The sequence below is a fragment of the Neolamprologus brichardi genome, chromosome 6, assembly GCF_056152115.1.
Source record: "Neolamprologus brichardi isolate AB-2024 chromosome 6, ASM5615211v1, whole genome shotgun sequence".
Classification (NCBI taxonomy): Eukaryota; Metazoa; Chordata; class Actinopteri; order Cichliformes; family Cichlidae; genus Neolamprologus; species Neolamprologus brichardi.
This window is the reverse complement of record NC_142109.1, coordinates 33,142,422-33,164,508: the sequence shown is the minus strand read 5'-3', so window position 1 is coordinate 33,164,508 and position 22,087 is coordinate 33,142,422. Positions and strand designations below refer to the sequence as shown.

General features: G+C 42.8%; 1 protein-coding gene across 1 annotated transcript; it reads right to left on the bottom strand.

The window, feature by feature from the left end:
* Positions 1–1,180: 1,180 nt before the first annotated feature.
* On the bottom strand, positions 1,181–8,967 carry LOC102784839 (E3 SUMO-protein ligase CBX4-like). Its single transcript, XM_006799638.2, has 5 exons — positions 8,670–8,967; positions 8,427–8,470; positions 7,830–7,895; positions 5,913–5,979; positions 1,181–3,794 (listed from the first exon to the last, which is right to left on the bottom strand). Exons 1-5 carry the CDS (start codon positions 8,736–8,738, stop codon positions 2,325–2,327), a joined length of 1,716 nt encoding a protein of 571 aa, XP_006799701.2. The 5' UTR covers positions 8,739–8,967; the 3' UTR covers positions 1,181–2,324.
* Between the last annotated feature and the right edge of the window lie 13,120 nt (positions 8,968–22,087).

The following is a 22,087-nucleotide window of genomic DNA, read 5'->3' as shown; positions in this document are numbered from 1 at the left end:
ACAGCCATTAGAAAGGAAGTAACTTGGTCTTAGATCCTGCGGGGAATTTCCCGCTGTAGCTCCTCAGCTGGAACATCGCGGTAATAATTTGCGGGCTGCAGCTCAGCGTTTCGGAGAGACGCGAGAGAAGAGCGCGCACGGAGGAGGAGAGGACAGCCATTTTCTCTGTCGACGCTCATATTAATGCGCACAGAAAGCAGTTTTATTGGCGGGTTGGAGCAGAGGAAATGGTCGAGAGCTGCCATCTCTGTCATTGCGCTCGTCGGAATGTCAGATTTCATCGCTTTTCTAAAGATTATTTATGTCGGAAAATACGGATATCGCGCATTTCCCCTCACAGCAGACGGATAGATGATGCGTTCGTGTGGCAAGACAAAAATGTTTCGGGCAGCTTTAGGACTGAGCTCACCTGCACGAACCATCTCCTTCACTATACGCATGCATTAAACAAGAAATGTGAAAATAATACCCCGCCTCGTGCCATTAAAGCTGAACCTGTAGGTAAAGCGAAGAAATCAGTTGCCTCCTGTTGAGTCTCTCAGCATGGCAGCAGGATTTATCAAAGAAACAGCTGGCGCGAACAGCTGTTCAGGTCAAAATTATGAGCTTTAAATTACAAACGTACTTCTTTAGCATTTATTTCAGCACAAAACAGACGTTTTGTTTTTAAGTCAAAGAATTCAGCGATTCAATATAGTCAATATTAAGGTCTTTCTTTTACTGTTGCTTAATTCAGGCCTGTGATCGCTTTACTTTAAACTCAGTTGCTGATATAGGACAGAATTAAACTGCAAACTGCTGTAAAAAGCTGTTTTTTTATGTGAGTTAAAATAATTTGCACATATACAAGTGAAAAGGCCTGACTTTGAGCTCCAGTATGGCACACATGCTGGTGCAAAACAGCCTGTGGGATTGTAGGATGCTCATCTGAAAATACACCCCGGCTCTGTAATCCTTGTGGCCTGCAGCCCACACGCACGCACACACACAGACAGACAGAGCCAAGATCAGATTTAGCTTCTTCTGAGGCAACCTTTTAAGACAACAGCAGCCGTCCTCTTCCTGCTAAAACATTCAGCTCTCTGAGGGAAGTCGAGGTCGCATCACGTGATTAAGAGTACCAGGGTACCCCCCTTTGCTATAGGAGCATGGAGAATAAACACATCAAACACACTCAGTTGCAAACAATTTTATTATTGCAAATTATGATGCATCATAAGAAGCCATTATTTTTTTCCTCTGCACACAAAAGCACACGGTGCTCCAGGTTGTCACAGAGCAGCTCAATCCACCTCCAGCAGCGCAGGAGGAGACACAGGGGATCAGAAGTGATTATGAAAAGTGCTTTTACACACTTCTAATTGCAGCTCCACTGCAAACTATGTCAAGACAAGCCTCTGGGATCCCATACATAATAACTGCACTGCCTTCACTGAACACGTCAGGGTGCCAAAGAACAGAGACATGAAAAGTTGAATCCAGAGAACCCAGCTGGTGGTATTAGTCTGTAAGATTAGACAGCTCAACTAGCAGATTTGTGACTGATGTCATTCAAATAAAAGAAAAAGAAGCCACGTTCAGTCGGCGTGCTGCTGCAAAACATAAATTATCAGAGTCACGGGCGACTGGCGCTCGGCGTCAGAGAGGCATGGCTTAAAAAACAGAACAGAAGCAAACATCGAGCTTGAATAATCTTCCATTTAAAAGCCTTTTTAACAATGCAAATCATATTTATTGACAAAAAGGCGCTTCATTTTTCTTTATTTGCTTGTTTAAGCATGCCTAATGGCATAATCTGTCCAAGCAGCACGCATCCTTTAAATCTGTCCATCTGTTCGCACACACACACACACACACACACAGTGTAATTTACCAGGATTCAATATAATTTTCTTCCTAACAAAATTCTCCATATAGCCTACATTTGTTTGACATTATCTGACATGTAGACGGTTGACTGTATAAAACGAGTTACATCCATAGAAAAGTGAAGCCAATTTATTTACACCAGTAAGTGCATCTTTAATTACATCCCCTCATTTGCTCGATCTAATTTTGCAGTTTAGGTTTCAAGAAGATACCGCATGTTATAAAAATCTCCAGAAATAACAACAGGTTGAGCTTATAAGAAAGAAATATGCAAATAGACAGTTTCTCGTTAGCTTATAAGAAGAAATATGCAAATAAAACGTTTCTCTTGTTATCTGAACTACCAATATACAAAATGAAAACAACATCAAGGGTCGATTTGTACATTCAAGCATCCAAAAATACAAATATATGTCATGTACATTTATACAGATGCACAGCTGGTACCCAGCTTGTTACGCTGCTATGTACTCCTTGAACGTAACGGTGAGGCAGTTTGTGGTAATGTCCGTGATGACTATATTCCCAAGGAAAGGTTTGAAGGAGGGAAACGTGTCCTCCTTTTTCTGTTCGTGGTTAGAAACGGACTCGGCGTTCTCCTCTTCTGCAGGTTGTTGTGTTTCAAGCTGAGTTTCTGTTTGTGTGTCAGCCTCTGTTTGTCTTTCCTCCTCTGTGTGTGTTAGCGCCTCGGGCTGTGTGTGCGTTTCAGGCTGCGCCGTCGTGGGAACTGCAGCTTTAGGCCTCAACTTGACAATACTCAAGTCAATGGGCTCCACTTGGTCCACATACCCACAATCCTGCAGCCCGGGGTGACCGTGGTGTCCATTTTGGTCGATGTTGATGCTTTGGACAGGTGACGATGCTGTGTTGGGAGCGCTTATGCTCCTGGAGCTCAAAAACCTTTTACTGCCCTCACGTTCCTCGCCATCTGTGTCAGAGAGGTGTCGCTTTAGCCCCTGAAACCCACCTTGGCCTTCTCTTTTGTCCTGTGATGAGGGCACTCCCCTGTTCAAAGGCCGGGAGAGCAGATTAGGTTTGGTTGTCAATTGCAAAGGCTGATCCTCTGGAAGCTGGCCCTGACCCCTGACCTCAACATGTTTATCCTGTTCTGTCGCAGTTAGCTCCGCTTTCAGGGACGGTTCCTTTTCTTTGGGGCAATTTCCATTAAATCCAGAACTGAGAGATGTCGCTTTGTCTACGGGGCTTTTAGCAAATCCATTGATGAGGCCGAGCTTTTTGACGAGCTTCATCTTTTCCAGGTGCTTTTCCGCACCGCTGTCGGTGCCTTGCGGTGGCTTTTCAGCACCATCGCACTCGCCGTTTTTCACTTTAGCTGCTTGCATCCCGTTTTCCATGTACTTGCTCATGACGATAACAATCCGGCCATTCTTGTTTTTGTTCTTCACAATCTTTAGTTTGCTGCTGCTGACACCGTTGGGCTGTGGTAAAGCGTCCTCCTTAGGTTTCGGCTTCTCTTGCTCTTTGTGTCCGTTGAAGTTTGCCGGAAGCTTCTTCAACTCCATGGTGATATCCTTCACTTTGGTCAGACAGCCCGAGTCCTTGTCCCGAACCCACTTTTGCTGCAGCACTGGAGGAAGGTTATACTCTTTGTTAGCCAGCTCAGGAGCTTGGACGTCTATCTTGGGTTTAGCAAACATGGGCTCGTGCACCTTGATGTCTGGCTGGTAGTGATGATGCTTCTTGCTGTTGAGCTGATAGTAAAACTTCTTGCCGTTAGCCTGCTGCTCAGCCTCACGCTCCCTGCACAGCGGCTGGTACTGGTGGTGCTTCTTGCTGTTCAGCTGGTAATGCTGGGGCTGCGGACGAAGCATCTGGATGGGGCTGGCGTTCTGACAGCTGTCCTCATCCAGGGACGCCTCTTGTAGGTCAGCCAGGATACTGGACCTCCTGGCAAAGGAAGGCACCTGCGAGCAAACACAGTAATCAGCATTATTAAAAACGCCCAAGCCCCATCGATAAAGAATCAAATGATTTGTGTTGTTTTAATGAGCATTTAAAATAAAGAGCATCCCTCTGAGCTGGGAATTTGATTAATGATTAAGAGTCTCCAGTTTCTATACATGTGTCTTTCATTGGGTACAAAAAAAAGCTTTCATGGGGCCCACGAGCTGCAATGAAGACACTGTGCTTGGAATGTGTGACGGGGCTCCAAACGAGCACAAGGTTTATTTCAGAGGCCTTGGGTCCATGTTGACACAGCCCTCCTACAGATCCCTCGCAGCTCTCTGAGCCACCAGCCCGGCCATCACAGTGACATTTCAAAGTGTCTCCCGTGGCTGTGACCTCAGCTTGGAGGAATGTCACTGGCTGCTTTGTGTCCCGGCATTGACTTTATCCCATGTGTTACCACCAACACCCTCCTGAGAGGAACAAAAACAATCCTCCGAGGGGATCCCTTAGCCCTTTGGGCCAGTGATTGATGCATTAAATGTACAATCGTAGTCACCTAACTGCAACTGTTAGGTCAGGAAACAGATTCCTATAGAATTTAATGAAGATAACGTCCCTCGCTCATTCAAATTTTCACTCCGTAAGTGAGCCAACACCTAAATTTTTTACAAATGAAGCTTGGTTATCTCATCATACAGGTAAAACAAAACCCTGTGGAGTAAACCATGATGGGTCATCTCAGTTTAAAATAGGGAATACTGATATTAGAGGTGGGAATCACCATACATCCCACGATACGATATTATCACAATACTTAACGCACGATACGATATTATTGCAATTTTTTTTAAATATTTTGCGATATTCAGATTCTGTACATAAAGGTAAACTTTATTAATATTCATTTTATCTAATATCAAAGTCTCACACTCAGTCTTTCTCTCATTTCAGTTTTATTGTTGACAAACTGAACGGTTTGTATTACAGTCTAGTCCAACTTAACTGAATCAACCATCTGGTACAATTATAGCTATTCTGAACTATGAAATTTATGAAAACTATGCAGCCCCTTCAGCAACTGAAGAATTTGAAAGTAAATTAAAACAAAATATAATTTTACATTAAATAAAAAAGTTTTAAGCTTAATTAAAATAAAACATGTCTTAAATTAAAATAAGTAAACTGTCATGTTTATTGCTGCCAAAAACAAGTTAAACACATTTGGACAGTGAAGGAATGTCAGGATTCTTGCTCAGAAAAAGGATCAACATGCTCTGAAGTCAGAGCACAAAAACCTTTTTTGTAACAAAATATCGATTTCTGCTGTCCCTGTATCGATACATTATTAGCAAACAAAATATCACCATACTACACAGTATCCATTTTTTCCCCACCCCTAACTGATATATCAGCCAAATATCTGTAACAACTTGACTGATACCCAAATACATTTACAGATGTCTGTGGCCAATATTAATCTGCTGTGAGTTTTACGTTAAAAAGATAATGTGAAGCGGGTTAAAGACATGAAATTATGCATATTATACGAAGATGCTTTTATTCTTGTATAAATAACAACAAGAACAAAAACAAAATAGAAAAACATATTAACCACATATTTATTTGGAACATCTTCATCTAGCATGGCTTTCATCATCACAACTTGAAAGCCAAAAAACCTGAGTGTGAATCCCAAATGTTTAACAGGCTAACAGGCGGGGTCTAACAAAAGGAGCTTTGTGTTGCATTTTGGGGAATGTAGGCTTTAATGGTACCAAAAGCTTTAGCCATGTTAGAGACGAAAACTTAATTTTTTTTTAGTATCACAACTTTCATGACATGTTTCATCATTTTCACATGATGAAACATGTCATATTTCACGTGTTCTTTAATACTTTCTGAAATTTCCTGACCTTAGAGAGAGAGGTACAAATAAAAATGAAACTTAAGCATCATTCATCATTACTGATAATCAAGATTAGCATTTAGAATCATGTTTTGAAGTATATTTCAGTGTGTGAATGCGCTGTGTGTAAACAATGCTATTTGAGCTGCTGCCTTTCTGGTGTTCTGCTTGATAAAAAGCAGAAAAACTGACGTCCTGTTTCCTCGTTATATATTTCTTTTCTTACCTGGACCAGAAGATGTTTTGGCTTGGGTCCTCTCTTGCGATACCCCATCATCTGCTCTTGACGTTCCCTGCGGGAGAGGAACACACCAGCCAATCAGTGAACCGTGACACAGAGATGAGTTGCAGTTGCATGGCAACACGACGTCATGGGTGTCCTCCTCGTGCTCTATTAGAAAACGCTGAGCATGTGTTACACTTCCTGATGTAAGGCGAGCATATATTTCTATTTGTTCATCATATATTTACCTGTCCTCGCCTTCGTTTAAACAGGATCAAATGTACATTTATCCTCAGCTGCTACAAAAGCTAAACAGTCACTTTATACCAACACTCAGAATCCAGTAAACAAACTCTATCCACAGTGGAAGATAAGGGCCAACCCCTCTCTGACTTTCCTCAGTCTCCATCCAAGTCCCTCCAAGACAGTAATTCAATACCGCAGACAGGAGTGATGTCAGATTCCTCCCCCACCCTCCCCCCCTCACATCTAATTACAATGACGACTCGGTGTATTTTCATAGCCTGGCATTCAGACGATTTGGCTCCCCCGAGAGGCACGCAATTAGTTTCAATAAAATCCCTCCTCTTTGGAGAAAGCGAGAGATAATTGCGAAAACAGCCGTAGAGTGAAGTCGATGTTTTGCTTTAACGTGCGACCTGCGCCTGAAAGGCTGCTGTAGGCAAAAGCTGAAGGAGACTGAGAGAGAAGCCAGTGACAGTTTAACACAGCGTGCATTTAGGAAATTCAATTACACTGCCCTTCACATGGAGCAGCCTGGTCAGCCACTCAGCAGAGTATTTAGCATTTAGCCAAACAGCTAAAGTCACCAAAGTAGCCAACGTTAAAGGCTAATATTTGAATTTTTCTGATATATACGTTTACTAAGATAGATAGTAGTTCCTTCGATCTTGCTTTGCTTTTGCACCGTCATCACATCATGAGCCGATTACTTAAAGATGTGAACCATAATGTAAACTTCCCCTCGACTCCAAAACACACTTTGCTTCATGTTCCTTCAGACAGATATTTAAACTCTACCATGCACGATGATGTAATGTGCAGAATGTGACTAAATTATTTTCACTTGTTTTGTCTGCTGAGGTTTTTTTGTGCCATCAGAAAGTCTGACTAACATGTGTGCAGGCAAGCTGGATTTATAGCACTAGAAACTGTATAAATGCAAATCCATAAGCAATTTAAGCAATGTGAAAGATGCAGATACTTTAAATAAGCAGTACACCTATACAACTAAAGAAGTATAAAGTGACATCATAACTCTGACTGATCGTAGTACTAGACTTCATTGATTTTTAATGGAGATCTTTTAGTTGAATACTAAGTGTAATTCATCTCTGAAAGCTGCTGAAATATGTCTCGTGTCCTCTGTATTTGTGTTCTTAAAAGTGGTGCACATCAGAAAATCCAGGGGGAAAAAAGTCTAACCTGCAAAAAAGTAAATGGATCAAACAACCTTTGAACAATCATCATTCACTTATACAGTCATGCTGTGGAAAACGACACTGGTCATCTGGTGAGTGGATGGCAGGACAGCAGGTAGCACTTTAGCAGGATAACATGATGCCGACATTCAAATAACTATCAGGTAACAAAAAGTAGATGCGCAACAAAGTGGTTCAGTTTGATCTGATAACCCTAACCTGAGCTTAACCCTGATCCAACTCTGACGACACAGAGTTTAATCTAAAGACAAACATTAAGGCTTTTCTGTTAACCAAACTCTCTACACTTCTAAAACTTACAGGAGAACCTGCTTTACTCTCTGGGGATGGGTGACAGATATTTTATGTGCTGTGACAAAAACTGGAAATGTAAGATACAGTGGATTAAAACCTGTTCTATCATGTTTTTCAGCAGCTTGTGCACCGGTGAAGCTTCTTTATCAAACTAAAAACGTACCTGTCTTGAAACGCATCAAGTAGTCTTGGGTCCAGGATGTTCTCCTCTGGTTCCCATGTGTTGTATCTGTCCACAGAGGAGAGGCAGAGAGCAGTGAGTGCACGCTGGCCAGTCAAAAACGGCTCACCACAACAGGCACTGGCTGAAGATACCCAGGTGACAGGACCTAATTCAATCTATTACTTATAAAATCTCCCTAGAGTCATAATTGTGGGCGTGCATGTAAACAACATGCTGAGACGCTCGTCCTCCCTGTGGACACACGTGTAATAAATCATGGGTAACTTTTACGCACGGTGATAGGGGGAGGAAACAACGGTCCGGCCTCCACACAAATCTCGATACGTGGCATTTCTTAAACATAGTGTTCAATTATAGACATGTCTTCCTCTAATTGGCACACTGGGGATTGCATACATTGGAAAACCACATCCATCATCGGGGCCAATAAACGCGCCGAGCGCCCAGAGCAAGAACGCGCAACCCCCCGTACGCGCGCCCACGCACGGAAAAACGCAGACATTTACACTTGCGCACACTTTCTGTTTTGGATGTGGCGTCCTCGTTGAGTGTATTTCTCTTATCAAGTGCACTCACCTTGGAGACCATCCCCGCCACTTGACCAAATACTCAACCCGTCCCTGTGAAGGAGGAGAAACGGGATAATGAGCGTAACGTTACTTTACTCCGCGCTGCACAGTCATCTTAAAATATCGAAAAACAATAATAGTGATAATAAAACAACATATGCTCCGCTGAAAGCAGAAGTGAAAAAGAAAAATCAGCCTCCTTTCCAAGTGCATGTGTGCAAAAATGTCCTTCGGCGCTCTTGTGACAAACCTTTCTGCTGCGCTTCTTCTCGATGCTCTCCACCGCAAAGACGTGCTCTCCCGCGGCGGGTAGCTCCATTTTCCGATACAAGAGAAGCCGCTCTTCTGCTTTCCCCCCCCTCTCTGCTTTTGTTATCGGACACCTTATCCTTGCTTTCAGCCCGTTTTTCCTCGCTGCTCCTCTGATGTGAAACACAAGACTCCCCCCTCCTCCTATTTTCACTGCACCGCTTCCCTCGCTTTCCCCCTCAGAGGATCTCGCTCTGCAGCCGAGCTACGAGCTGCAGCCAGAAAACACTTCATGCAAATAGCCGTTGGTGTGACGTTACATGAGGGGGAGGTTATTGGGGGCGGGGGTTGTTCCCGTGCTGCATTCGGAGACTGTCGTAAAAAGTGTAATCACGACTTCAACGGCGCGTAAACAACATGAAAAAAGCTGCAAGTGGCTGATGTTGAGGATGTCTTTGAGAAATTTGGCGAGGGATGGAAACCAAGGCAAAAACTGGTGGCTGAAATGTTGTTGTGGGCTAGTTTATTGTGCCAGGATATTAACACCAACCAGACATGAATGGCGCTTACTTTTTTCCTGTAGAAAAACAAAAATATGACACTAATTTTGCCTACATGAGAGTGTCTAAGCTTGTACCCATCCGGCCTGTTTGTAGGAAGTTCTAATATCATTAAGTCCTCCATGTCTGACTGTGGGGAGATGCCGGTGTGTGAAATCACCTGCTCTTCTGTTTGTTTGGGCGGAAAATCACCTTGACAGATAATAACAAACTTTCTGCCTAAAGCAAGGATGTTCAATATGTGGCTCTGGGGAACAAACACGGTGCAAACTACCATATAGGATGGCTTTACATCCAAGTGAGAGAAAAACAGTGATGTCTTTACCATCTTTGATTTGCTTTCTAAATAAAAAACAAACATTTATATAATTACAACGTTTTTTTCTTATATTTTGATAAACTGCTGGAACCATGAATAGTGACATGCTGTGATTATTTAAATACATATATACATATAAAACTTTATGTATGAAGGTTTCGCGTTTTTGCAGAACCTCTGTGATACACCTGTCTGAAGACGCATTGTTGCCATTCCACTTATTTTTAAGACGTAGCCTGATTATTATGTTTGTGAGCAATAGTCTCCTTATACTGAAACAAAAGTGGATTATTATCCCACCCTTTTATTGGCCCACGTGAGATCAAATTAGACTGTTTGTGACTAAAGAACTAACGTGAGGGTGACACGCCTATCAGAAAAACAAGTGCAGTACACAACGTGACTGGGGTAGTAAAGGTTACGAGCCAAAACAAGAGCCTGAACGCCTCACCTCCCTCCCTCGTCGCTGAACGCGAAGCCAGATCTAACTGGAAGAGACTGCTATGAATGGTGAGTGTTTTATCCTGAAACGTGATGGCCCGAATGTGCTGCTCACCAGCCTCAATTCAGCATCTGGGCAAGGCCTTGCAAATAATGTTGTATTTGCAGTCACAGCACATCAACAGTCCGAGTTTATACGAGATATTTTTTCTTATCTTTGCGCCTTCGCACTTAATAGCGCCTAAAGCGCTATCCAAAATGTATTTTATGAGGGCCACACGATGAGGTGGTTAACCTAAGATTGGATGTCCAAAAGAGCCTCAAAATGGAAACCATCCACCTGAAAATACACAACAGGCCCAACCAAAGTCAAGGCCAGAGCCCGTCTGACATTGATTTATCACCGCCACCATAACAAGGCCTTCTCTATTACGGCAAATGCCAGTGAAACGGGAAAAACACATTCCCATCCGAAGCCCTGTAGTGTGGATAATGCGGCATGAATCGTGACCCTGTGTAAAGTTAAATTGCGAACAGAGCCCCTGCGCTGCTATGCGCATTACAATGAATAGATTTCCATATCTTCCCTGAGTCAAGGTCACACAAAGAGATGACATTTCGCATGGCAGCGTGTCGCGGGGATTTTCTGGTGGATTTTCGCGTTGTTAGAAGATAGCTCCTGGTTGAGTGGCAGCCGATGTAGGTCATCCTCTTACTCTAGCCCTCGGTTTTAACTCCGGAGGGGTTATTTCTGACTGAGCCCCGACAAGACAGGCACCAGCCGGTTCCATTATTGGCACGGACAGCCTGTGGACAGCCTGAACCAGCTCGGGCCTGAAGCTGAGGGGGGCACACGGACCTGCAGCACCAAAGCCGACGGTTTGTGCTAGAAATGGTTGCGCTTATTTGCACCTGAGGGAAGGTTGAGGATTTTGATATAATTAGACGGACACAGAGGGAGGTTACAAATAACATGTGCTGTTCTTTCCCGCTGTTGGCACACGCAGCTCTCTGTTCTCTATTATTCTTTACATTTAATCCGAGTCTGAGGGAGGAAGTCAATTCATAAACATCTATTCGAAAACAAAAGCGTAAAAATGTCACTGCAGCCCCGGCCGCATTGTTTCAGACGGCAGGACTAAATAAAATTCAGCAGCGAAAGGGTTAAAGTGCAGAGTTCCCGCAGGCTGCTGCGCTGGGCCTATTGCAGGCAGGCACGGCGGTCTTTCCTTATAAGGCAATGGGCGCAAATCGGCAGTGAAATATCGCCTGAAATGAACGAACGCAGCGCACTCGCACTTCTCTGTTTCCCCCCCCAAAAAAGCTTTTCATATGTACAAAACATTCAATACTCATCAAGTCGGCCCCTCTGTGCTGGGCTGCACGGCAGCCTCGGCGCGCGCACACGTACAGCGCCGCTCGCGCGGTCTGCTAATTCATCTGCGTCACTCCTGAATTAAGGATGAGCAGAAGAGCCGAGGTCGCAAATTAGAATCTGGGGGTGAAGGTGAAGGTGCCAGTGCCAAAACGTGCTGGTCAGAGAGCTTCTACCAAGCGTCCGCGCGGCCGTGCACGTGTCACCTGTCTGCACTTCAAACCTGATGATGTCAAAACCTGCTGAAGATCAAATATCACATCTAGGTATCATATTTGTCTTCGAGTAAAAAAAGGCTGCTGGCGCCAAGTGTTGATATACTACATCTTTTTTTCTTTTCGTTTTTTTTTTTTTGTCTCGTGTTTTGGGAACATGGGCACGTGCTCCAGGGGTGGGTGTAATGTGATGGCGCACGTGCGTGTTGGTTATTAACGGTATCTCGGAAACTTTACCTGAACAGCACCACGCGGCTGCATTTGCGCTTTTAAAATTCGCCAACGGCAGGAACGAAAACCAGCGCAGTCGTCGGCGGTTTAGCGCAAATAAGCCCGTTTCTCCCCAGCTGCACGAGCGCACTTTATTTAATATTTCGGCGTTAATTCCTCCCACAGCCCGGGCTCCGTTTTATTTTAAAACCACCTGAGAAAAAAAAAGTGACGCAGAGACAGAACAAACGGGTCTCGCGTGATTGGATTCGCTTTTGTCTCGATCTCCTTCTAAATTCATCCTCATGCCAACTTTATGTTTAAAAATAAATCTAATAAATGCATCAGGATGCTGCAGGGATATGTTGGAAGTTTCTGCCACATTAAAAAAAAAGAAAGAAAAAACGTTTCTGTCTTCCTTCGTATGTGTGTGGACAGGAAAGTCCTTTAGATGGAAAAGCCCGACGTGCAGGTGCCAGTCAGATCTATGAAATCAGTGCTTGTGAGAGGACAGGATGAAGGGAGCGCACTAACAGGAGAAATCCACAGGAAATTACAGAGAAATTAGCTCATTTTGAAGTTTAGTTTTGAAAGGAGAACGTTTAAACCCACTCCTGCCCAACCCTTCACTCTTCTCCACCTGTAATGAGCTGCTTGTTCAGTCTTAATAGATGCAAACTTTAAGTAAATCTGCTTGTTTTTATGAGTTAGAAGGAGTACTTCCCCTCTGCTAAAAAACTAAAGCGCATGATTGCAAGTCTTTGTGTCACACGGTGGAGGGGGGTTGAAGTAAAATAATGACTGGATTCATTAGTGACAGGGTGAGTGGAGGGGAAGAGGTGACGTTACTGTTACAAGAAGTGAAAAACAAAGAAAAAAAAGAGAAAATTCTTCCTCATGCGTCACATAAGTGTCTTAGATTCATGATTTATATGAAACCAATGTAAGTTTGAAGTATTCAGCAGGTGAATCGGCAGGTGGACACGAAAGCTCATATTCATTTACAAAAATCCTCCAATCCCGAGCATACGATGACGCTCTTTCTCCGAGTGGGAACATCTGATTAAGATGACATTTCCACGTGGGAAGACATGACGCTCTGCCTGCATCACAGCGCCGTGCTGCAGATCCAATGACAGCAGAGGAAAAACAGGAGATGGAGGGATGAGGTGACGTGAAAGTCCAGAAGAAAAGATTTGACTAACGGCAGTGAAATTAAAGCTGAGCTCCAGATGTGTAGTTTCAAATCGACTACTGATTGTTTGACTTCTGAAGAAAGAACTTGGAGGAGAGATTCAGGTTTTCTGGAGTTTCCATAAATAAGTCACCTGACCTTCACCTCAGAGGCATTTAGTAATCTTAAATCAAAATATTTTCTGGTGAAAGGTCAGCCAACCACCACGGCTGACATCCTTTAAGTACATATTAAGCACATAAAGAAAAGTGCTGCCTCGGAACTAAAAGCTTTACAATTATTTAATCAATTGAAAGGTTTCTTTAATGTAGGAGAAAAGCAGCAGACGTCAGACTCTCTGACTGAGACTGGCTATAGAAAAAGAAAGGATGACTGACTTTTGAATTATGCAGATTTTCACAAAGTTTAAAAATACTTCTGTTTTTTAAACTGTTACCTGAAACCAAACACACGTCGAGTATAATGAAATCTGCATTATTGGTCCAAACTGCTGCAGTTTTGTTGTTGCCCACAGCCGAACAGCCCAGTCTGTCATCTCTCTATTTCACTGCACATTTCCTTTTCAGCTGGGATTCACCGCAGCTTCTTTTCTCTCACCACACAGATCAAACGAGTGAGTCAGCGCTGCACTACAGACAGCTTTTAATGCCATTCTCAGCCTGCGCTCGTGACATGTTTCACCGTCTTTGGTAGGCAGCGACGGCTGGTGGGAGGGAGACAAAGAAAGCATGATTCATAATGTTTTAATGTGAATGGACGTGATTATTCAATCCCTAATAAATGTAACGCGTACAATATGTTAACAAAGATTTCTTCGAGGAGACTTTCACATTTGGTTTGATGTATAACTTTGTAAATATGGCACATTAACTTTGTAGTATTTTAAATCACTCGACACGTGTCTGACAGCTTTAATTCATTAAGCGACTCAGGTGTTTGATGTTTGAGTCTGAAGTAATTAGTTAATATATTTTACTGCTTTGGATTTCATGAAATGAAATCATCTAAGAAGTTTAGAGGAGACAGGAATGTTTAGTGGAACTGGTATAAACTCTGGGGAGCCCAACCAGAAAATTGTTGGTTTAATCAAAGGAGCTTGCAAAGAAAAGCGTCTGGACTTCTTTAAGTTACTTGAAGACGTTTCACCTCTCATCCGAGAAGCTTCTTCAGTTCTGTTGGTTTAATGTTTTATTTTAATAACCCATCATGTCTTCTTTTTTAATCATCTAAAGGTTAAAGGGCCAGTTCAGCCCAAAAAGGCAGATTTACATATATTTCTCCTGGAGTTTCTTTATTCATCTTGGTCGTTTTAGTGCGAGTTGCCCAGTTTTGGAGATATCGGGTGTAGACATGTCTGCCTTCTATTGAATGTAATAGCTCTAAATGGCTCTCGCCCAGTGGTGACCGGGTGCCAGAAGTAGATTTGGAAATTCCAGCTGCCGTGTTTTTACCCGGAAATCACAACTAAAAAATGAAAAATAAAAGAAAAAAACATATTTCTTATTTTGACTGTACTTTTTTTTTTTTTTGGGGGGGGGGGGGGGGGGTACTCTGTTATAGCCTTTTATGTTATATCTTATGTTTTAACCTTGTTTTGAAGCACTTTGGTGTACCTTCGGTTTTAAATGTGCTATATAAATAAAGTTGTATTGTATTGTAAAACAGCAGTTTTATAAGCAGGAACCCAGGCCCAGGGCCCAGGTAGTCCTCACTGAAGGCAGCTAAACCTTGACAAAAGCAGTATTGAGGATAAGTCTGAAATAATATAAAACAACTTGTTTTTTCTTGTTTTTACAGTGATGATGACTTTGCAAATAAAATACTGGCATTCAGGTAATACATGCTGATCGGCAGCTTAATGACACTGACCTGCTCTCTTGATGAGCCCCACTTACAAATGATTACTAAAGGAGACATTAGAAGTGCAGCTAAATCGCAGCACAAGCTTAAACGTGTTGGTGAAGCTGAGTGCTATCAGCTGCTGCTGCTCACTTCATGCCATAAAAAGTAGCTCATGGTATCTGTAATGCTGGCAGAAAGAGATTTTACAGAACCCTTCAAAACTAGAAGTAGAGCTATATTTATTATTGTTTTCCCCTTTGAAAATGAACCCTTTAGCCTCACATGGTCCCATTCATTCATCTCACGAGCGCCCGCCATGAAGAAGAAGTCCAGAGAGCGGGTGTTCTTGAGCATTTTGAAGTTCTTTGCACAAGTGTCTCCAGATGTGCGCATGGACCCTTCCTTCTGCAGCATGATACACTTGGTAGGGTTTGGAGAAAATAGCTGGATACAGGAGGATGGTTTCTGGAAAGAGGCACTGGTGCTTTGAGTTTTTAAACTAAACTGTATGCCGGTTGTGAGTTAGCTGGAGAGGCGTAGTCCTTCTCGTAATCATTTTCATCTTTCAAAAATTTGTCTTTCCAGACATTTCTGATTTCACTGAGGTGTTGTATGGTGCAAAGGAGCATTTGTGCATCTGTTCCAAGCAGAGTTGGATTCTGGATTATCCTTGTGCAAAGAAGGTGGCTTAAGAAAATGTAACATCTCTTATTTTCTCATATATTCAGACAGTTCAAAACATCATTTGGCGCAGAAATAAGAAATGAGGTGGATCCTTAATGCCTCTGCGGGATTAAAGCCACGGAAGGCAGATGCTCTTTGGACTAAAATATGTTGGTCAAACAATAAAGTTGCTCTTTATTGTTTTGCTGGAACCTTATCCTCTTCAGACTTTGTACTCATCTAATATGCACCTTAGAAGTAGCTGAAGTTGTGCCAGAAACCACTGCTCGTTTTAAAGTTTTGAGCACCAAAAAGTGAGTGTCAGTCAGATCCATGATATTCAAGAGGAGGGAGACAACTCTGCAGTGGATATTTCCAGAAGTGCGCAAACTAGCAGCACTCCAGGCGAGAGGAAAAACATGACCGTTTGATTTTGGCGTGAACTGTCCCTTTAAAATGAAAATTAATTATAGCTTTTAAAGAAATGTAACCCAGTAAAAAGTACTTTATTTTCCTCTAGAATAAAGTGGGAAAACTCTAATAAAGCGCGTCAAAGCCACTTATTGATGTGCGGTGATTTTATAGATGGAGAGAAACGGCGACCCTGTCATAAACGCCTGTCTTCGGAGATCTGTGGGAGTTACTGTATGAAAGCGAAATGAAATCCTGAGAGCCTCTTCTAAAGAATCTGATTTCCCAGCGCGTGTTAGCGCGTGACAAATGTTTTTAACCTGCCGAGGCGACAGAGTCAATTCGACGGGATTCATGGAGTCGCACGTGTTGTCTCTTCTTCTGAGCATAATTCAAAAGGATTCCGAGATGCAGAAAGCGAGCCTCGTGCATAAATCGCTGGCATGTAATTAGAGACTCGAGGCTCCGTCCCGATATGCAAGTTATTTTTATCTGGATTGTAATGATGTGGAAGCTAATAGGTGAGCGTGACTCAGGGGTTAAATGAGTCTCTTGAGAGGCTTTGCTCGGGCTTTCTAAAGAGACCTCCTGCTTACGTCAGCAGCGGCAACCTGCCCACGACGCAAGCTGTGAGCCTCTCCTGTGCCTTTTAGAGTGGAAGCAGGAAAGATGTGCTCCGGCGTCGCAGTGACTCAGCCTCCCATCTAGACATGTAATTGATAAAGATGTGTGTGTTAGTGCGTCAAAGGCAGGTACCAGTCATGAGCAGTGACCACTGTGCCGAGTGACTCACAGCAGCAAAGTGTACATAATGGATCTTGCGCAGATAGTGACGTGAGCTGAGCCTCCCGCAAACATCACATGGGCCCGAAACTTTTTTATCAAATCTTTAAATTTTCCAGTCGGTCCAGAGTTCATCTTCCAGCCTGCCTGACTCACTCAAAAGTCCATAAATGCGAATATTGACTTCAGTTTATGACTAATCAGCTCCAGCGTACCTCCTTTCGTCCTCGTACAACAAATGAAAGCGAGAAGCTGCCAAAAAAAATAAGAGCAAGTTGAACTGTTAAACTGCCTCCTAGGAGATGTGTAGTGGCATCGTATACCTGCTGGTTCTTTGTCTTTCACACTTCCACCTGATGCCGCTGATGCCAATGGAAAGCGGGATAATTATGTATTTGGCAGGGAGCGGCGGAGCCGACATGTGTGTTGTTGGCGGGGAGGCTGGAGGAGGGACGGGGACAGCAGCTGAGTGCAATCATCTGGCCTCGTAGCGGACACATGGTTTCATTTGATGATCCGGTCAGCAGGTCATGAGAGGAGCAGACGTGGGCATGTTTAATACAAACACACATGTGCTTAGTCAGAATGGGGCAGGGAATTTGCTGGACTGGCCTGGCAGGCATCCTGGGAAAATAAAAGCATGTGAGGAAGCTACAGTGAAGTGCCAAACAAAACACAGCTAATGCATGCCATAACAAGACGCTGACTCATTTATAGCCTCAAAGTGAACGTCACGCTTGAGTGACACTCTATAAAAATGAGAAATATCAGTTTTCATTGTCTCTCATACCAGTGGATAGTCTTGTTTTACTGGTAGTTCTCAGGTGTTGTCAATGAATAATAACATTGAATTCGCTTTTTCCATTGTAACTTCCATCAGGTTGCTATCAACCTGTAGTGTTAGGTTTAACTCTTTTTTTGTTTTTGTTTTTTAAATGGTATTTTAACCTTTTTGGTAAATCGAAATCTTCTGTCTGGTGAACTCTGCTCCCGAGTTCCTGTGAGTCGTTTGAGAGTTGAGGCTCGGGTGTGAAATTTATGGTTTTCAGGGTTTTTATCATTAACTCGGTTTCCCTCGATCTTTGCCCGCGTTGTAGTCGTGTGTCTTATTTTTAAAGAAATATTTACACGTTACCATAGCGACCAGAGAGCATTAAGGGGCAGAGAGGAGGATGTTACTCTCAATGTTGTTGGCACATTTCAGGAGGACGCTGCTAACAAAGTTACACAATTACACAGTGAATTTGCGTTTATTATTATATTTACAAAACACCACAGTTTTAGTCTTGGTCGTGTCATTTTATTTTGTTGTATTTATCCGCGACACCTTAAAGGCCGGTTCGTGAAAATATTGTTGGACATTAAACTGATCCGTGGCGCAAAAAAGGTTGAGGACCGATGCTTTAAGGTGCTCTCAGGCCAGATGAGAGCTTCTCTCTAGCTTGCACGCCTCCAAAGGTAGGCAGCCAGTAAGCGCTCTGACCAGACTCAAACCACCTCAGCTGGCTTCTTTTGGCACCCTTAATGGCGAGTCCAGCCACGCAACAGTGGAAACACTCATATCTCATTTCCACAGGTGAGTGTTGGAATGTAGAAGAACTGGCAAATCAAAAGTTTCAACTTCCAACTTGGGTTTTTTTTCTTCAGATACAACAACCACACCAAACCTGCCTTTCCACCTCATGCTCCACCTTCCTCATTGTTTGTGAATAAGATTCCTCGCTTTGAGCCGCCTCTGTAGCCCAGCCCAAACTGAGTATTTTCTGCATGTGCACAACATGCTTTTAAAACCTAACCTAACCCCACCCCTAAGTGGGTAAAATGGACCAATCATGGGTTTAATTGAATTACGATGTGTACATGTTTTTTTTTCACAATTATACTTCATTTAATTCAGTTTTGTTTCCTTCTTAGCTGCTGACATTTTTTTTAACAAATTCGGAACTAAGAACTAATTACTGAGAAAACATAATCTAACGCCTTGAAATAGTTAATACGAACAAACATCAAATTAAATTCTCAGGATCTTTTATTGTTTTAGGTTCACCTTTTAAATGATTTATAATGTGAATATTTCTGATCAGGAGTGTTGAAAAACTATGGAGGACATAAACGCTGAACAGCAAAAGCAGAGAAAGCTATTCAGGCAAGTTTCAAAGTTGGAGGCACGACGTAGACTCTACGAGAGGTGAGAGAGACAAACAAATGTGCAACTTTCAGGAAGATGACCTTCGTCTTTGAACCAGAAACAGTTGCAGAGTTTAAGAAACTGTCAGAAACGTAAGGTGGAAAAATAAAGTTAATCTCCCTGAAAGCCTTTCTTCTCCCAGAGAGGGAGAATGGCAGGTTGGAGGCCATAATGGAGAAGACTGGAGCTGCACACCTGCAGAAGATCGATGACAGACTGTAGTATAAAGTGAACAGACTTGAGGAGCTCAAGGTGAACAGAAAAGACTTCTAGAAGGTATAAAAACTGCTGTAACTTTACAATCTCTGAAAGCTCTGGAAGTCAAAAGGGTAATGGTTTGAAAAGTTTGTTTGCCAGAAAGATTCTTTCAAAACCCCTTCAAGAAATGTCTCTAGTCAGGAAAAAAACCAGGCAATAGGAGACCTGGTTGGTGAGGAGCAATCCAAAGAGGAGCTGGATAACCCAGGTCAGCCACCGTATTAAAACCAGATGAAGTTAACGACAAGGACCAATGTATTGATAGTTTGCTAATCGGGGTGAGCGTATCCTTAAAAACATCTTGTGGTGGGATTTTCCCAGTGTTCAATAAAACTATTAAAGGATAACCAGTGAAGTGGCAACAGAGGCATGGCTGCCCAAGGCTCACAGATGAATGCTGGGAGTGACGACTGTCCAGTTCCACAGAAGAGCGATGCCAGAAAACACACAGCATTGCAGCTTCCTGCATACAGAGGCTGCAGAGCTGCAGACGTCGTGGTGAGTTTTAGAGGTGGATGAAGTTCGCATGTGAGAATCAGAACTGGACCGTGGAGCAATAGAAGAAGTGAACTTTGTGCCCCGTTTACCTGGGAAAGAGACTACATCAAGACTGTTTGCTTTATTAGCATAAAAAAAGCATATCAAGTCATGCTATCTCGCAAACATTCTTCAAAAGTGGCGTGAGGAAATTAACAAAACAAAAAAAGATCTCAATCTCTTTCCTCAGATCTCTATCAAACTTCTATGTATGAGTGGATCTGTAAGTGTTATGACGGTGGTGTGAGAGTGTAAAGGAGACCAAATTGTGCCGTTGCATGACAAAAATAACTTTTTTTATGTCAAATGTACTTTAAGAGCAAAGTTTGTTTTTTGTTGTTGTTGTTTTCTTTTTAAAGATTTAATAGCCACTGTGATTTCACACCCTTGTTAGTAGATCCTGTCCCGAAACATCTGAGCTGAGCATTTTTGCCATCTTGGTGTTATGAAACCAGACACGATGAGCGAAGAGTGGATCTGAGAAGCTGAGGGAACGAAATGTACAAAATGCACATCGTGTGTTCTTGAATAAGACTTCAAACTGGACACCACTGGTTCATTACTGGCAGTGTTGGGAAGGTTACTTTTAAAATGTATTCCATTACAGAATACAGAATACATGCCCCAAAATGTATTCTGTAACGTATTCCGTTACGTTACTCAATGAGAGTAACGTATTCTGAATACTTTGGATTACTTAATATATTATCATGCTGTTTACAACTACATGAATGTACTATTGCTGTGATTTATTACTGTTACTGAAGGTCCGCGGCTCCGAACCGTAGTAAAGGGACCTCTGGCTAATACGGTGGGTTCGTGTCGGGCTCGTAGCCGAAAAATAGCTTTAATTTGTTGTCTGGGTCAAGTTTTAGACAGAGAGAGGCGTTGAAAGGCTGCTCCAACGGAACTTATTGTTTCAGAGGAAAACACGAACACGGTGTACAGTCGAGTCTTAATAGCTTACTTACAACTGGGCTCGTCAGGCTCTCTTCTTGGCTGCAGTGGTTAATATTATATTTACATGCTTCCAGCTCCCGTTTTTGCTCGATGACAGCTCGTACTTTTCCTTTTTCTCCCTCCCTCGCTCACAGACACATAACGGGTATGGCAGTCCATTCTCCCTGCAGCACGGACTACACTGCCTATGATGCTACATTCTTTAGGGCTATACCTGTAGCATTCTGCCTGTTAGCTTAGCATGACAACAACAAAAAAGGCGCTCTCTCACCCAGGAAACACGCAGAGAGAGAGCGTCACCCTGTAACCATGGCAACCGTAACGCTGCCGCCTGGAACAACAAAACGTAGCTGTCAAACAAAACCCAAACAGTCCTGACCCGCCACAATATGAAACAGGGAAGTACCGCCGTGTAATCCATTTATTTCAACAAAGTAACTGTATTCTAAATACCACCTTTTTAAACGGTAACTGTAACGGAATACAGTTACTCATATTTTGTATTTTAAATACGTAACGGCGGTACATGTATTCCGTTACTCCCCAACACTAATTACTGGGATCAAGAGCTGAGGGAGCCATGAGTTGTTTACCACAGAGCTTTGTACAACCAAACTTTTCTGACTATTGGAGAGAATTTAAAGACCTGGAATTTAGGTCGATATACAGTTTGTGGTCGGGCTCTGTATGACGGTCTTCACAGTACAGCGTCCCTCTAACTGAGTCGATGTAGCACCAGCTCTGTTCAAAGGCGGCTCTTGTATCTTCTAGGTGCATCAAGTGTTACCATCACACTGAATTAATGTGCACCACAGTGATTCACTCAGCTGGTCTCCTTCCAATGGGCAGAGTCAAGTCAAGTCATCTTTATTTATATAGCACATTTAAAAGACATCAAGTGTCGGCCAAAGTGCTGAACAGAGGAATAATATAATAAAAGAATTAAAATAGAAAGAAAACATTTTTTTAAAAAAAAGAATTGTAAGACATGTAATATCAAAGAGATCCGAAAGCCTTGGAAAATAAGTAGGTCTTGAGATTCGATTTAAAGACTTCCAAGGATGAAGAGAATTTTATGAAGGGGGGAGACTATTCCAGAGTCTCGGGGCGGCAATGGAGAAAGCCCTGTCACCTCTAGATTTGAGCTGGGAGCGTGGAACTGATAAAATCATCTGACTGGAGGAGCGCAGAGATCGAGTGGGTAAGTGCAGGCTAAGAAGATCTGAAATGTAACCTGGAGCCAAACCACGGAGGGCTTTAAAAACAAATAATAAAACCTTAAAATCAATTCTATGTTTAACTGGTAGCCAATGTAGAGATGCGAGTACCGGGGTAATATTCTCTCTCTTTCTAGTACCCGTCAGGAGCCTTGCGGCTGCATTTTGAACAAGTTGCAGGCGTGACAGGTTTGAGTGACAAATGCCTAAATAGAGAGAGTTACAATAGTCGAGACGTGACGATA